The sequence below is a fragment of the Leguminivora glycinivorella genome, chromosome 5 (assembly GCF_023078275.1).
Source record: "Leguminivora glycinivorella isolate SPB_JAAS2020 chromosome 5, LegGlyc_1.1, whole genome shotgun sequence".
Classification (NCBI taxonomy): Eukaryota; Metazoa; Arthropoda; class Insecta; order Lepidoptera; family Tortricidae; genus Leguminivora; species Leguminivora glycinivorella.
In genome coordinates, this window is record NC_062975.1 from 17,124,953 (window position 1) to 17,142,587 (window position 17,635).

General features: G+C 37.3%; 1 protein-coding gene across 1 annotated transcript in view; it reads right to left on the reverse strand.

Annotated features, from left to right (window-relative positions):
• Positions 1-17,635, reverse strand: part of LOC125226014 (general transcription factor IIE subunit 1) — a 28,053-nt gene that overhangs the window by 6,042 nt on the left and 4,376 nt on the right. Inside the window, exons 2-7 of the mRNA XM_048129827.1 lie at positions 16,465-16,590; positions 15,447-15,563; positions 14,654-14,832; positions 6,307-6,533; positions 3,074-3,145; positions 1,847-1,970 (exon numbers count right to left, since the gene is read on the reverse strand). Coding sequence (XP_047985784.1) covers positions 1,847-1,970; positions 3,074-3,145; positions 6,307-6,533; positions 14,654-14,832; positions 15,447-15,563; positions 16,465-16,588 — 843 coding nt within the window. The 5' untranslated portion in view covers positions 16,589-16,590. The remainder of the gene's footprint in view (positions 1-1,846; positions 1,971-3,073; positions 3,146-6,306; positions 6,534-14,653; positions 14,833-15,446; positions 15,564-16,464; positions 16,591-17,635) is intronic.

The following is a 17,635-nucleotide window of genomic DNA, read 5'->3' on the forward strand; positions in this document are numbered from 1 at the left end:
AGTTATTTGTTATACAAGGGGGCAAAGTTGTATTTTAACGCCGAGTGTGGAATTAAAAAACGAGCAAGTGAAAGGATTCTAATAGTTGAACCACGAGCGAAGCGAGTGGTTCGAGAATAGAATCCTGAACTTGCGAGTTTTTTTACGCACGAGAAGTAAAATACATTTGCACCCGAGTGTAACACAAAACTTTTCCCTTCACTGTAGGTAGGAAACTACAACGCAAAAAATGCGTTTATCACTGCTTCCAGTAGTTCCACAGATGGTAAATCATCTTTATTACTAGATTCACCTCCTTTTATCGATTTTAAAGCAGTTAATTTGACTTAATTCAAGGTCAAATTACTTTACCCACTAGTGGATAAAATGCGTTTTTACCCGCTGGTATTAAAGGACAAAACACGTGTTTCCGAGCTAGTGAGGGGAAAATGTATTTTCCTTCTCGTGTATTGAAAAACTCACAAGTTCAGGATTCTATTCTCGAACCAACTATAGAATCCTTTCACTTGCTCGTTTTTCAATTACACACTCGTCGTTAAAATACAAGTTTGCACCCTTGTATAACAAAAACTATTCTAAGGTAGGTAAATTTTATGTTTTTCCTACTCAGAATTAATCACGAGCCCTTTCCACCTAGGCCAAAAAACAAGAGACAAATATGTGGTCCCATTTCCTATTATTTTGCGTACTTTCCACGTTATAATCGTTGTACAAAGTGTTTGCAAAATGGTAACGAAGTGGAAAAATTTGGGACGCTTTTTTTTTACCTAGTATATAGGATCGAAAGGGCTCGCGTGCTTCTGAGTAGGAAAAACATTAAATTTACCTATTTTACAAAAAAAAGTTTTTTAATATTTTTTCGCGAAAACCTAAGGAATACCTTCATCAGTATGGTAGGTATATTATCCCTCCCTGTCTCTCTGGTTCACTCTCTCTCTCTCTCTCTCTAGCTACACACCTGTTCGCCCGTAGTGACGGTACTCTCCACCATCCAAACTGGGCGCTCCTTCCTGGCCGGCGTGGCCTCGCTGATAGTGGCATCCACTCTGTGATATTACCCCTCCCTGTCTCTCTGTTTCACTATCTCTCTCTGGCTACATACCTGTTCGCCCGTAGTGACGGTACTCTCCACCATCCAAACTGGGCGCTCCTTCCTGGCCGGCGTTGCCTTGCTGATGGTGGCATCCACTCTGTGATATTACCCCTCCCTGTCTCTCTGTTTCACTATCTCTCTCTGGCTACATACCTGTTCGCCCGTAGTGACGGTACTCTCCACCATCCAAACTGGGCGCTCCTTCCTGGCCGGCGTTGCCTTGCTGATGGTGGCATGCACTCTGTGATATTATCCCTCCCTGTCCCTCTGTTTCACTATCTCTCTCTGGCTACATACCTGTTCGCCCGTAGTGACGGTACTCGCCACCATCCAAACTGGGCGCTCCTTCCTGGCCGGCGTGGCCTCGCTGATAGTGGCATCCACTCTGTGATATTACCCCTCCCTGTCTCTCTGTTTCACTATCTCTCTCTAGCTACACACCTGTTCGCCCGTAGTGACGGTACTCGCCACCATCCAAACTGGGCGCTCCTTCCTGGCCGGCCGGCGTGGCCTCGCTGATAGTGGCATCCACTCTGTGATATTACCCCTCCCTGTCTCTCTGTTTCACTATCTCTCTCTAGCTACACACCTGTTCGCCCGTAGTGACAGTACTCTCCACCATCCAAACTGGGCGCTCCTTCCTGGCCGGCGTTGCCTTGCTGATCACCATCCACTCACTCTGTGATATATTATCCCTCTCTATCTCTCTCTGTTTCACTAGGTATAGGTATCTATCTCTCTCTTGCTACATACCTGTTCGCCCGTAGTGACGGTGCTCTCCACCATCCACACAGGGCGCTCCTTGCGGGCCGGGGCGGCGCGCGTGGCCTCCCCGATGGTGACGTCGACTCTGGTTTCTTCGACCGCGAGGCCGCCGCTGCGGGGTGCGTAACATAATGAATACAAACTTTTGGCATATTCTCAATTTACAAACGCTCAAAAAGTATACTTTTTTTATGTATAACGCTCAAAAAGTATACTTTTTTTATGCAAAAAAGGTATAATTTCAATTTGTATAAGATACAAATAATATAACATACAATATACATACTACCGTATACTATAATATACATATTAACTAATTACATTTACTATATCTTTAATAATATTTATATAAATATTAAAAAATATAACAACATGTCATATAAATCACAAAATTAGGTTGGGAACCCCACAGAAACGAACCCTGTCAAAAAAGTAGGTTTAGGTTAGGTTTGAACTGTGACCCCACAGAAAGGAATCTTGTCAAAAAAGTAGGTTTAGGTTAGGTTTGAACTGTGACCCCACAGAAACGAATCCTGTCAAAAAAGTAGGTTTAGATTAGGTTTGAACTGTGACCCCACAGAAACTAATCCTGTCACAATAGTAAGTTTAGGTTAGGTTTGAACTGTGACCCCACAGAAACGAATCCTGTCAAAAAAGTAGGTTTAGGTTAGGTTTGAACTGTGACCCCACAGAAACGAATCCTGTCATAAAAGTAGGTTTAGGTTAGGTTTGAACTGTGACCCCACAGAAACGAATCCTGTCACAATAGTAGGTTTAGGTTAGGTTTGAACTGTGACCCCACAGAAACGAATCCTGTCACAATAGTAGGTTTAGGTTAGGTTTGAATTGTGACCCCACAGAAACGAATCCTGTCAAAAGAGTAGTTCATACCCACACATTTACTGCAATGATAATAAAAATAATCTAATAACAACGCGTTATATTCACAACATTGCACGAAACAAAACAGCAGGCGCTTATATCACCTGTATGGTATTCGTTTTGTATATTCTATTACTTCAACGTTATACCACATTATACTTATAGGAAACAATATTATATGTAACAAACATTATATAATTTGAAGTTATGCTATCTAAAATTATATATAACAGCAATTATACTAATTGAACTTTATACCATACAAAATTATACAAATTGAAATTATACCTTCTACCGAATATACCATACGTTTGTATACGTTCTATTACTTACCCGCCGCTGCGGGTGGCTTCGCCCGACCATTGTTCGTTGCCTGGTCGAAGCAGCGCCTGTTTTGTGTTGAGGCTGCGAACAAATATACAAGTTAGTAATTTGTACATTTACTTGGCACAGTTGTTCATTGGGTGGCCCTGAGTAGATAAAGATCGGGAGGCATCGAGAGCCCCCTTAATTTAGGAGGGAGGAGGGGGAAGGCTGGCGCCTCCGCGCTTCCTTTGAAACCATATTTCTCTAAAACTATACAAAATAGGGCATGCAATATATCATTTTCGGATAAATGAAGGACGAGGAATTCATTTTTGGAACAAAAAAAATGTATTTTAGAACAAAAATACAAAATAAAATGGGAAAATCTGAAAACGAGATTTTTTTTTATACATATTATTGCACATTTTATGAAAACTGTAATGGTTTTTTCTAAATAAAAAATATTATTTAATAGCTACATTTATCTAGTTTTAGAAAATGTATAATTTGTTATAGAAATATATTATAGGACGAGTGATAAAAAATAATTTACATCGCCCGATAGGGTGATTTGAATGCCCATTTCAATAAGTTTTGTCAGTGATTTCAGGTATAATCACTATTTTTAACACACGAAAGCCGTAATCATTGTAGTTTATGGCTATTTTAGTGATTAATGTACTTAAAATAAAATAAAAAAAAAATTAAAAAAAAAATTAAATGTGATAACTTTTTTATAACATTATCCTATTTTGTTCTTTCTATACAATATATATCTAAAAGAAATAAATATGAATAAAAAACCACATTTATGTAGTTTATAAAAATATATAGTTTGTTATATAAATATATTACGAAACGCGAGATAAAAAATAATGAAAGTGACGTGGCAGGGCGATCTTGATGTACGGTACGGGTCAGCTTGTATGATTCGATGAGGTGAGGTAGGTACTCAAAGCTCTCAAAAAGTGTAGTTATTTAGAGTACTTCTAATTAAACAACATACTCCTATATAGTCTGAATTTAACTATTTATATTACATGAAATGATCGATTGATATTATAGGTCAGATATATACATCTGATCCTAATACATCTTGTGAAATAGTAGTTATCTACATCTATGATTTGTATAATTTATGGATAATTCTTACTTGACATATTTATTATTCCAGATCTGCGTCCTGTACTTTGGTTAACGAGTGCCGAAAATAGTTATTAACCAAAAAAGACCGCCAAATTAACAGCATTTCACCGACAAAAGCTGCCTTGCACCATTTTTGTAAGGGTTATAGGTATATCAAGGTGTCCATTTACGGGGTCAACTAAACTTAATTTGCCATTATTTGCTACTTGTGGCTGGACGAAAGTCTGTAACAATTGGGATTTGGGAGCCTACTTGCCCGCAACGTTGCCTGTTGCTGCAGAAACATGCCTCGAAATTGTCGGATGCAGGTGTAATAAAAAACAGTGCTGCGTAAGGTGCAACCGTAAAAAAAGACTTTTTAAATTAAATGTTCGGAGCTGATGTGCTTATGCAGTGGATGTTGTGATATATACATAATTAAATTCAGACTATTCATGTTGTTTTATTTGAATAACTCAAAATAGCTACACTTTTTGAGAGCCTTGAGTACTAGCCCCGATACACATGTTTTCGTCTAGTCAGACCATTTTTTGAGGTTCTCCTTTGTACAAAAGCAATGTCTTAGTTCAAAAATCATTAATGTTTAATGCTAATAAGAATCTAGTTTATTTTTATGGCACTATTGCGCAATAACTAACTATCATTGATACTGAAAGGAAGAATATGACGATTTTTATTTTATCTTTTATGGATGGGTAAAACCGATTTAAGGGGGCCCAAAGGAAGTAATTAAATTCTGCTAGTAAACTAAAAAATCTTCAAGCATATGCATGCAGAACTGCTTTAGGAGAGGAGAACGTGATTAAGATATTTTTTTTTGCAATATAAGTCACATGCAATTTTATTTTACAATCAAAATAAACTATATTATAGGACTTTTACAATTTTCTGTACTGGGTCGTGATATACCTACATGTGTAAACGTTATTAGAATAAGTATATTTCTGTATTACTAGACGAACTCCACTGCATAGCGGGTAGTGCCTTTACCTCACCTCATCGAATAATGCAAGCTGACCCGTACATTAAAATTTTCATTTTCATTATTTTTTATCTCGCGTTTCGTAATATATTTATGTAACAAACTATATATTTTTATAAACTGTATAAATGTGGCTTTTTATTGATATTTATTGCTTTTAGATATATATTGTGTAGAAAGAACAAAATAGGATAATGTTAAAAAAAATTATCACATTTTTAATATTTTTTAAATTTTTTGTATTTTTTATTTATTTTAAGTACATTAATCACTAAAATAGCCATAAACTACAATGATTACGGCTTTCGTGTGTTAAAAATAGTAATTATACCTAAAATCATTGACAAAACTTATTGAAATGGGCATTCAAATCACCCTATCGGGCGATGTAAATTATTTTTTATCACTCGTCCTATAATATATTTCTATAACAAATTATACATTTTCTAAAACTAGATAAATGTAGCTATTAAATAATATTTTTATTTAGAAAAAACCATTACAGTTTTCATAAAATGTGCAATAATATGTATAAAAAAAAATCTCGTTTTCAGATTTTCACATTTTACTTTTTTTTTGTGTTCTAAAATACATTTTTTTTGTTCCAAAAATGAATTCCTCGTCCTTCATTTATCCGAAAATGATATACTGCATGCCCTATTTTGTATAGTTTTAGAGAAATATGGTTTCAAAGGAAGCGCGGCGGCGCCAGCCTTCCCCCCCTCTTCCCTCCTAAATTAAGGGGGGCTCTCGATGCCTCCCGATCTTTATCTACTCAGGGCCACCCAAGAAACAACCTGTGCCAAGTCTCAGTGCTTAATCATAAAATGCAGAGTGTTGTGCAATAGCGTCCCCAGTAATTTGACTTTTAATGAATTTAGCTAACGGTCTCCTGAATGCTTACCAGATATTGGTTATATGAATCACCGTTTTGGTACCTTCTTACAGAAACAGCCTATCTGGAAAAGACGTTTACGCACCGACGAATAGTGTTAATATCAACTGGCTCAGGCTCCAGGGTCGCTGGAGCCAGCTTGAAGCCCTCAGCAGCTCGCAGCTGCTGGTACATCTGTTCCAGATGCTCGTTGTACTTGGCCCACGGCCCAGCTGGAAAAGACAAGGGTCTACGCACCCACGAATAGTGTTAATATCGACTGGCTCAGGCTCCAGGATCTCGGGAGCCAGCTTGATGCCCTCAACAGCTCGCAGCAGCTGGTACAGCGGTTCCAGCTGCTCGTTGTACTTGGCCAGCAGAAGACGGGAGTCCTTCTTCGGGAGGGCGGACTGGTCCTCCTCCACGACTTGGCTGCAGAATGTGCAGCGGAATTCTTGCGTCATCATATCGTAGAGCTGGTCCGCCTGGAAAAGTCATTTTTAGGGTTCCGTACCAAAAAGGTACAACAGGAACCCTTATGGTGCGACTCTGTCCGTCTGTCTGTCCGTCTGTCACATTCCTAAATATTAGGCTTGTGTCGTTCACGAACTATGAACTGTTAGGAATAAAATCCCATCAATGACCGAAATGAACTAAATCTTTCCGTGCTCTGTGAATCGGTCTTTGCTCATTTAGTTCTTTATAGGATCAGCGAGCGCGAGCGGTTTAGATCGAGAACGAGTGTGTGTGACTGCGCCGACCGAGAGCGAGCTATTTAGCAGAGCAACACAAAAACGTCAAGTTTTCATATTAAGTTTCTGTTACTTACAATCTTTCGGCTCGGAATTATTAGTATCTGTGGACTATTCGTATCATTTGACACTATTTAGTCCCATTCGTTCTGATCTTTCCGACCGCAATGGTTGCTGGTCTGGCTGAACTAAATGAGCAAAAGACCTAAATGAGTGAACTAGTTCGTGGGAGCGATCGAATGAGATCGGAGCGCTCCGAGCAACGAACGAAACGGCACAAGCCTACTAAATATCTCGAGAACTACTAATGCTATCAATTTGAAATTTGGAATAGTTGTGAACATTGTGAACCTCTACAAATAGAAGGTATAATTTTTTAAAATTTATTAATTTTAATTGTAGAAAATGGCCAAAATGAAAGGGGGGCAAACTGTAAATTTCAAGTTACTAGGTCAAGTGGGGTATCGTTAGAAAGAGCTCAAATTGAACGTAAATAAACTATTTTTTATATTTTTTTTGTTGTGGAAAAAAAAGAATTTTGAAGGAAAATGTAAAAAAAAATACCGTTCCCCCCCTTATCTCCGAAGTTTACCAACGAAAAATTATGAAAATTTTAGGAAACATTGGTTTTATGCTAAATATTACAGGAAAAATATAATCGTGTTTGTATCTTGAAAACTTTTTTTTTAATTCACAAAAAACTTTTCAGATTTTTACTTTAGTTTACCCACCTTTTCGGATGTATATAGTACTTCAAATTAATACGAGATGTTACGTAAATCATCTTCTTTCCGATAAAGTAAAAATTGTTTAAACCGGTTAACATTATAAAGAATAATCCCTGAAAAACCAACATACTATGGTCGCGGAAATTAGTTAGCGAATTCACCGAGAGATGGCGCTATACACAATAATTCTCATTAGTACCTATACTTTTGTCTTCTAGTCAAGTCGTTAGAGTTATGAGAAAACATGAGATTATTTTAACTGGGGAATTTGAAAGTTTGTACGGAACCCTCGGTGGGCGAGTCCGACTCGCACTTGACCGGTTTTTTTTATTATTATTATAGGACATTAATACACAGATTGACTGAGTCCCACGGTAAGCCCAAGAAGGCTTGTGTTGTGGGTACTCAGACAACGATATATATAATATACAAATACTTCTATACATGGAAAACATCAATGACTCAGGAACAAACATCTGTGCTCAACTGCTCATCACACAAATAAATGCCCTTACCGGGATTCGGGACCGCGGCTTAGCAGGCAGGGTCACTACGCGCTAGGCCAGACCGGTCGTCATTACATATCTACGGTATAAGTATACAAGAAACTGTTCATAGTAGAAGCTACTCGCACATATTAGAATAGACTAGTAGTGTGGAAAATAATAGGAAATCATCAGAGCCGACCATAAAGGGACAGACACGGGAGACAAGAAGTATCAGACTGCTTGCGGATGCTGGGTCTGTACGAAAAACATATTAATCAAATTAAAGATACTTACTTATATGTGATCAGGCGTATAAGCATGATCGCGCGATAAATGATAAAACATCAGGCCGTCCCTATAGCACTTACAAATAGGCTTTTATTCATGGCCACAGACTGCTCGAGGCCAAGGCGTGGCCTATATGGAGTGCCTCTCCCAGAAGGTGTCTGTTTAACGATTTTGGGTTATAAGAGCTGGGCAATATAGACTCCGGCAAGGAATCCCACTCCTTAGTGGAATATCTACCAAAGTGGAATCCGGGCGTGCGGATAAAAGTATCCACAGTGTCAATGGAACACCAAAAAAGACAGTGCTGTGAATAGAATAGAATAGAAATGATTTATTGTTTACCGTGTACAATAGATTACAATTTTTACAAAAACATGTCTCAACGGTAACCCTTTTCGGGTATACAATATTACTTAAACTAATAATATACTAAAACTAATACTACATGCTATTTGGTTCACATGCTAGTTAGTCTCATACATAAAGTATTCATGCATATCATAAAAGACGTGATCAATCAACCACCCTTTTAGCTGTTGCTTGAATTTTTTCCCGCTTAACATTTTTATACATGAGGGTAGGTGATTGAAAACTTTGATTGCTGCTATAAATGTACTCTTACAATAAGCTGCATTTCTGACTGCCGGGAGCAATATGTTATATTTGTATTGTGATCTCACATTATCACGTTGTTCAGAGAAAAATGAAAAGTTACATTTATTGTCCGACACAAATAGGCAAAGCTGGTAAATATACAGTCCAGTCAATGTAAGAAAATTATTTTCTTTAAAGACGTGCCTTATGGACTCATTGTTGTACAAGCGATTTATGATTCGGATGCATTTCTTTTGCAGAATGAATGTTGTTTCTACATTAACCGAATCTCCCCAATAAATCAAACCGTAGCTTAACAAGGGATACACATTTCCATAGTACGCGTTTTTTACTATATCCACTGAACATGAATTCGATAGAATGGACAAGGCATAGCACTGACTGGAAATTCTTTTATTAATTTTTTCCACGTGAGATTTCCAATTTAAATGTGGGTCTATGGAGACGCCTAGAAAATTAGTACTATCTACATCTTGTATTATGGTGTCCTCGTATTCAATATTGATGTTCAGTGGATTGGTTTTGTAGTTCCTAAACTGCATGACTTTAGTTTTACTTGTATTAACATTTAGGTTAATTGAACTGAGCCATTCTACTACAGTCTTCAGACAATTATTTATTTTCTGTTGAAAGTCACAATCTTTGTTTTCACCAGAGAACAAAATAGTTGCATCATCTGCAAACATAACACAAATGTCGTTTATGATGTTTGGAAGCTCATTCACATAAATGAGAAACAGAAGAGGGCCAAGTATGCTCCCTTGGGGAACACCGACTTTGGTTAATTCAAATTGAGACTGTATAGGCTCTATACATTTAGTTTTTTTATTATAGCTTTCTATAACAGTGGCTTGTTGCCTATTATCTAAGTAACTCTCAAGTAATTTTAGGACATTTCCTCTAATACCTACGTTGTTGAGTTGTTTTAACAATATGTTATGAACTACACAATCGAATGCCTGTGACATGTCCAGAAATAATGCAATGCAGGGTCTTTTGTAGTTGATATCATCCCATATATGTTTAAACAACTGAAATATAGCTAAAGATGTTGACTTGCCCTTCTGAAAACCAAATTGGTATGGATGAATAATATTATTGGATTCAAAAAATCTTACAATCCTGTTGTAAATACATCTTTCGATTATTTTAGAAAAACTTGGTAAGAGAGCAATAGGACGATAGTTGGACATGTCAATTCTACTGCCCTTTTTATACAATGGTTTGATCAGGGCTTTCTTTAAAGCATCTGGGAATATCCCCGTTTGAAATATTAAATTTACAATATGAGCAAGTGGTTCAGCTATATAGTCTAGACATGCTTTAACAAGTTGAATTAGTATGCTGTCATAACCGGAACTTTTCTTATTTTTTAGGCCTTTAGTTATCTTTTTTATTTCATATGCGTCTACAGGGGCTAAAAACATACTTTTGCAAAGAGATGTTGAAGATGGCTTGTAATTATGTGCTGACGAAAGTCCGACGTTGTTACGGGATACAAAGTAATTGTTAAATATATTCGCAATTTTTATAGGGTCTGTGATAGTCTCATCTTCTGATATAATCTTTTCTACTGTAGTTGTTATTGTATTAGTCGATGTAGTGTGTTGTTTAATTAGATTCCAAGTGGCTTTAGTCTTGTTAGTGCTACGTTTTATGTAACTATCACTACTCAACATTTTTGACGTACGTATAACCTTTTTGAGAAGTTTGCTGTACTTTTTGAAGCTAACTACATTACTCGTACTCGTTTGATTTTTTAATTGCAAGTACTTCGAACGTTTTACCCTGCTACATTTTAAAATCCCTTTGGTTTTCCACTGTGGTTTTCTTTTATAAGTGACTTTGACTCTTTCAAGTGGTATACACAGATCAAGAAGTAAAGAAAACAGATCAATAAATATTTTATAAGCTGTACAAGGGTCAGATTGCAAATATACTTCTAAAAAGTTTACTTGAGCTACATATTTAACAAAAATTTCTAGATTGGCATCTATTTTTCTTCTATAAACATACCAGAACTTTTCATTGTAACTCAGATTGGTAGGGACTCTGAAGAGTTGACCTGTATGATCAGAAATTCCTAGATTTAAAACTTCTACATTATATTTTTTGTAATTCGTTAATACATTGTCAATGCAGGTTTGCGATTGTGCAGTTATTCTTGTAGGCACATCAATAGTTGCCTTCAGGTTATAAATGCGTAACATTGACTTGAATTTTTTGACATATTGTCATCTTTAAGCAGATTAATATTAAAATCTCCTGCAATTACAATCTTTTTGTTATTTCTACACAAACGGAAAACAATTTTATTTAAAAGTGATTCAAATTGTTTTACAAACACATCAAAGTTACCGTTAGGGGTTCTGTAAATACACACCAATATAGTATTTAATTCTGTGATATTAACGCCACAAACCTCGAAATCTGATTCAATCGACATACTGGAAATCCAGTCTAGAGTTACATAATTTATAGAATTTCGTATATATATACATGATCCTCCTCTTAATTTATTTTTTCTACTAAAATTAGCGGCTAATTGAAAGTTGTCGAGTTGGACTTTAGTTGCTTCGTCATGTCTGAGGAAGGTTTCCGTGAAACAAAAAATGTGAATATTCTTATCATCTGATAAAATTTCAATCTGATCCATTTTTGATTTTAAGCCTTGTACATTTTGGTGGCATATGTTAAAAGTGTTAGTCACGAAAAAGACATTCAGAAGTGACCAAGTCCTCCCAGTTTTGTTGTTCCGTTTGTGTGCCTTGAGTAGTATGGCTCCAGTGATACTTAGGGTCTATTGATTGATTGTAGTCATATATGTATGCAATGGTTTCTCTAATTCCCTTAAATATTGTCCTTAAACCGTGGTTATTTATCACACCGGTGTACCTGCGAAACATATCATAATCGTATGACAAGTTCTGGTTTGCGTCTAATAAAAAGCAATACTCATATTGCATGTTATCAAGATAGATAAGCTCATTAAATCTTTCAATTCTCCAGTTATACATTGTACCTACGTTGTATTTGAATGTTGGTAAACATATGATAAAATTTGTGTGATCTAATTTCAACAATGTTTCTTTTACTACAGTGACTAAGCTCAAATAGTTCTTTGTAATCTTAAAGTCCTCTTCCCCTATGAATAATATGCAAAAATCATTTCTCGTATAGTCTTTTACTTTCTCGTTAATATTTTTTAATAACTCGGTAATTCCTGAGTCAGGGCTCAAGAAATGACAAATTCGAAACTCGTCAGAAAATTCGTCTTGTGCAATATTGAGAACTTTGTTTTTATTATTGCTACTGATTATACATAATTTGTTAGCGGGTACTTCTAAAATGCCGTGAGACGAATTATTACACGTCACTTGTCGAGTTGTTGAGGGTGTCTTGCTTATCTCGTCCTGGTTAGTGGTGTGTGTTAATTTTATTCGTCCTTCAAAGTCTGCAATACATTTTTTTAGGCGCGTGATTTCCTCGCAAGCTTCAGCAAGCTCAAGTTGAAGTTGCTTGATTGTATTACTCAGATCTTGGATTTTACCTACTGGTGATGATATACTGGGTTCTTTAGATTTCGAATTTCGTCTCGTTTTACTTGTACATGCTTTCAGTCGTGTAGGTGTAGCACATACCTGCCTGAGTACACTGATCTCTTGAGTGAACTTATCTATCTGTTTGCGTAGGTCTATGTTTTCCAATATTTGGTTTTCAAGTTCATTTTGTGTTGATTGAAGGTGACTAGAGAGCTCTTTATTCTTGGTTTTCAAAATATGCACCAGTTCCATTTCTTTGTGGCTACATGTCTCATGTAAACTTTCAAAACTTCTAGATGTATCTGTTTCTAAGTCACTCCCACTCAAATCATTTTGGCTGGAGTTCAGTGATTCTAGGGACTTTGATTTACCTAATTTGCCAGAGTGTGGGACACAGGATAAAACTTTTTCACAAGTTCCAGTGCCATCCGGGGATTGATGGTCCCGCCGTACCAACTCCTCGCTTGTTCCAGTGGCTTCAGTGATCGCAAGTTGTGCATTTACCTCTTTTCCGCATTGGGTGATTTCGGGGGCCAAAAATTGAACACTTGTCTCATGGTTGAAATTTTCGTCGCGTTGGGTGATTTCGGGGGCCGGAGATTGATCATTTGTCTCATGGTTAGGATTTTCATCGCATTGGGTGTTTTCGGGGCCGGAGATTGATCATTTGTCTCAAAGTTGGGATTTTCATCACAGGTTACAGAGAAGAGAGGGAGGGAAGTGCTGCTAGTTGTGGGTTGTGCGTGAATCTCTTCTAATTTTCCAAGTGTTTCAGAAGGATTTGATGTTTCTTGAGTTCCATCTAGAATTTCTGAGACTTCTGGGACTTCGGCCGCTGGTGAGAATACTTGTCTCTGGTCGGGATTTTGGTCACAGGTCAAAAGGAGCGGTGATGAAGTGCTGATATTCGCATCGCTATTCGAAGCTGTCCCTTGTATGCATATTTTACATTTCCACTGCTTCCGTGACTCCAGTGTTCTCAACCGGTGTAACTTTTCTGAAACGCCTGCGCAGTCATATTCGTATCGTTTTTTACAATTTGAACACGCTATTGTAGTTTTTGGGTCTACGGTTGATTTGCACTTGTAGCAAATTACTAAATTTGATGTAATTCGGCTGCTTGTGAAAGCTTTGATAGGCCTTTTTGTTGACATTATGTTTATGATCGCACTTTTTTTTTTTGGTTCGCAACACTATTTTTAATCGGTGCAGTACGGCTGAGCTGCTGAGTAGCGGCCAATTGTCAGAAACTAAGATCGATTATAATCGATACTTGTAATCGATATAAGTGATATAAAATTTCTGAACGAAAAAATATTTTTTTTTCCTGGTATCCCTGATTTGAGTTTTGCGGGTGGTAGTAGTGCACGCCTGTCACGTGTGCCGTCCAATCATGAGTGAGTATGTCACATACGTAACATTTGTTGACAAACTTCAAAGTAAAACGGTCGGATGTTTGTTCTTACCAGGATCTGATTTCGATGTTAATCCGTCTCTGCTAGGTTTTTTGTTTGTATATATCGAAGTCCTTTGGTTGTGAACACTTTTAAATGCATGCACACAGATTTTAATACTATTTTAAATATTAATTTCGAATAAAACTTGCAGAGCTCCGACTACTATGTGTATGCTGGACTGGGGTTGCCAGCTGATGATGTGGAGTGCGTGGGAGTAACAACGGCATTCTGAGTGTGATTGCTGGGAGTCTGGACTCTCCGATAGCTAGACACTGGAACAGTCTATACTTGTGTATGTTTAAGTTATTAATGTAATATATACCTCTCTAATTAATTAATGAAATTTATTTTGTGTTTGTGTCATTGTTTTTTGTAATTTTAATTCTAATAATTAGATATATTTGTCTCTGATTGATACTTTTTTTCTTTTTTTACAAAAAAGACAATGTACACAAGCATATTATTAAAGTTTCGCCAAACTGTAAAACAGTTGGTTGACGATGCGCTCCATCTTATCTAAAATAACAATCTGTATGTGTATGTGATTTTAATGTATACCAAATGGGTCTTTTGTTACCTGATGCAATAAATAAATTATTATTATTTGTTTGTCTTTGCCATATCTCGGGACCATGGGTCCCGGACTTTTGGGAGGCGTGCGTGCGGCCGAAACCAACAGCGCAGAGGCCCTTTAAGACAGTTATTATTATTATTATTACCTATTAAAAAACTTACCTCGAGGTCAGTAAAGGTCTTCCCGCAAGCCGGGCACTTGAAGCTGGCGCGACTGGTCGCGTCGCGCTCCTCAGTCTCCATCCGCTTGCGCATCAGATCTAGCTTGTACTTCACCACGTTCACGAACGTTTTGTAGTTTATGAAGTAGTAGTTCACTTTTTGGGCTTTGCCGTCGGCACCTAGAATTTAAAAATGTTGGAATTTTAATCCGCTTTTCGTGGTACAGCGGCAGCACGTAAGGCACATTTGTGGAAACGAAGATAGCCTTGTCGACCGATGCCCTATACAAGGTGATCAATGCAAAACTGTCAGTATGGAAAAGTCAAAAACTATGAGAGATAGCGACATCTGTTCTTAGGAAACATAGCTTCCATTTTAAATTTAAAAATAATGACATTCAAACGTTTTTAAACTCTCTCATCATACATAACCGAGAAGCGCTGGTGGCCTAGCGGTAAGAGAGTGCGACTTTCAATCCGAAGGTCGTGAGTTAGAACCCCGGCTCGTACGAATGAGTTTTTCGGAACTTACCTATGTGTGAAAAGTCATTTGATATTTGCCAGTCGCTTTTCTTTGAAGGAAAACATCGTGAGGAAACCGGACTAATTCCAATTAGGCCTAAGTTACCCTTTGGGTTGGAAGGTCAGATGGCAGTCGCTTTCGATAAACTAGTGCCTACGCCAAATCTTAGGATTAGTTGACACAGCGGACCCCAGGCTCCCATGAGCCGCGGCAAATGCCGGGATAACGCAAGGAGGATGTGTACCTAAGTACCGATATATAATTAACTTACCTGTTTCCATTTTAAGTCTGACTTGGATGAACTTGTCGTTTTTGAGGGTTGCTATTCGGGCTCTCAGCATTTTCCTCTCGAACTTTAACAGCTCGCAAATGTCATCTTCTTTCATACCTAAACCATAGAAATAGGATGATAAGCGTTAGTATTTAAACTGGCAAGATTGTGACCTAAACAAATTGTAGTACATAAAAATTATGTCAAATTGCATCATAACATCGCTTCCCCTTGTTTTCGCATAATTTTATAATGAAGAATTCTATTTGGCATAGGTAATTTGTATTGGCATAATTCACCTTTCGCATAATCTGTTATGACATAGTTTACGCATAATTTGTCTAGCAATATTATTGTTTGTCCGAATATATCTCTTACATAATGGTTATTTGCCGAATGGTTTTTATGCATAAATTATTAGTGCATTGTCCAATTTGTATGTACAGGCTCAAATCCCATGTTAACCATTGTAAGAAAAACCTCTCAAACAGGAACTGCTCCGAAAATTCACAGCACTGCAAACCATGGTGCATCTATACCCAGTAAGAATTATCTCCTCAGCCAAGAAGAAGTATCTCCTTCGCCTTAATCATTCATATTCATATTCATTCATTTTTGCGTGCATGTTCATTACAGAGGATGGTATGGTATTAAGTCAGTACATGATAATAACCGTTGCAATAACCTTAAAACTAATCGTAGCTATTTACAAGAAATAAACAAAACTACATTAATCATTACATAATAAAATAATAATAAAAAAAACTGTTAACTGCTAAACAAAAGCCTTTGTATCTATTATTCACAACGGCTAAGCTACCATCTCCACGGCACGCGCTAAAGTCTCAGTGTAGTTAAAAAGTAAACTGTACCTCATCATCATCGTTCAAATGTATGTAACAGTTTGCAGTATGCAGGTAACTTTTTTTGGTGATGTGATGACTGATGACACAACTGCATACCATGATGCGGGCGGTATGCTTGTTTGCCATTTGTCGTACAAACAAGCGTAACTTACAAGGGTTGCGAACGAGCATGTCGACGATGAGGGCATCCTCAATGGTGTAGAAACCGCGCACAACGAGTCGAGCCAGTTGCTTCAAACTGCTCGGTACTTCCGTCACCAGCCTTTCCTCCGTCATACCTGAAACAGTAACTGTATATTATGTGTACTGACACTACTGACTAATATATTTACGAGTAATATATACACACTTATTACGTACGACTTTACAGGTAGGTACGACTCAAAATATTGATGATATCTGTGTATTGAAAATTTATTCCGCCTATAATCGCTTTCGCAAAGTATTTCTAAATTAGCTAAGTAACATGATATGTCATGGTTCGTGATTATACCTACGTTCCTGAAAAGAAATAGGTCCTTCGAACCAGATGATTAGTCATCACTTAGTTAGACAGTTTATCCCACCTATTAGCTGATGCAACAAATCATTTTTAGGGTTCCGTTCAAATGGTAAAAAGCAGGGACTAATTCAGGTAATGGTGAAAAATATACCGAGATAAAATAACGCTACCACTATTATTTTTTTTTACATTGGTAAACGGAACCTTCAGTACGGGTAGTATATACAAACTCGCACTTGACGGGTTTTTTGTTTAGGTCCATATTCATTTTAACGTGTCCATGTAGACATCCTGGGTGGTTTTTGCAAGATACTAAACCATTTGAAAAGATGCTTGATGTGTAGCGAAGAAGCATTTTTCCTACTTCCTGCTCTATTTTTAGACTTATCGGATAGGAAGGATGACTTAATTTTATCTTTCTAGGAATTCCGTGATGCCGGAACGATGACTGTACCGATTAGACAAGCACAGATAGGAATTACACTACTCGATCTTTGTACAGCTTATTGGGGTAAGGTGGAATCTATTGTTTAATTTTTTTGTAGTACTTTATCCATGAATTTTGAGCTACTTTGACAAGAAAAAACGGTTGCAAAAAAAAACAAATTTCCGGACTTAGATATGAAACTGGTGAACTTTAGTGACCCTTTGTCCATCCCATTGTAGCAAAAAATGACCGTCAGGCCGAACTAGCTAATATGCAGAGGCAGAGCAGACATTACGTCAATAGTGTCGATACTAACTCTATAACATTATCCCAGTTTCATCCTTGAGGAAATTAGGTCTGGCGGCTCAGGGTGGCTAGCCGAATGGCACAATCG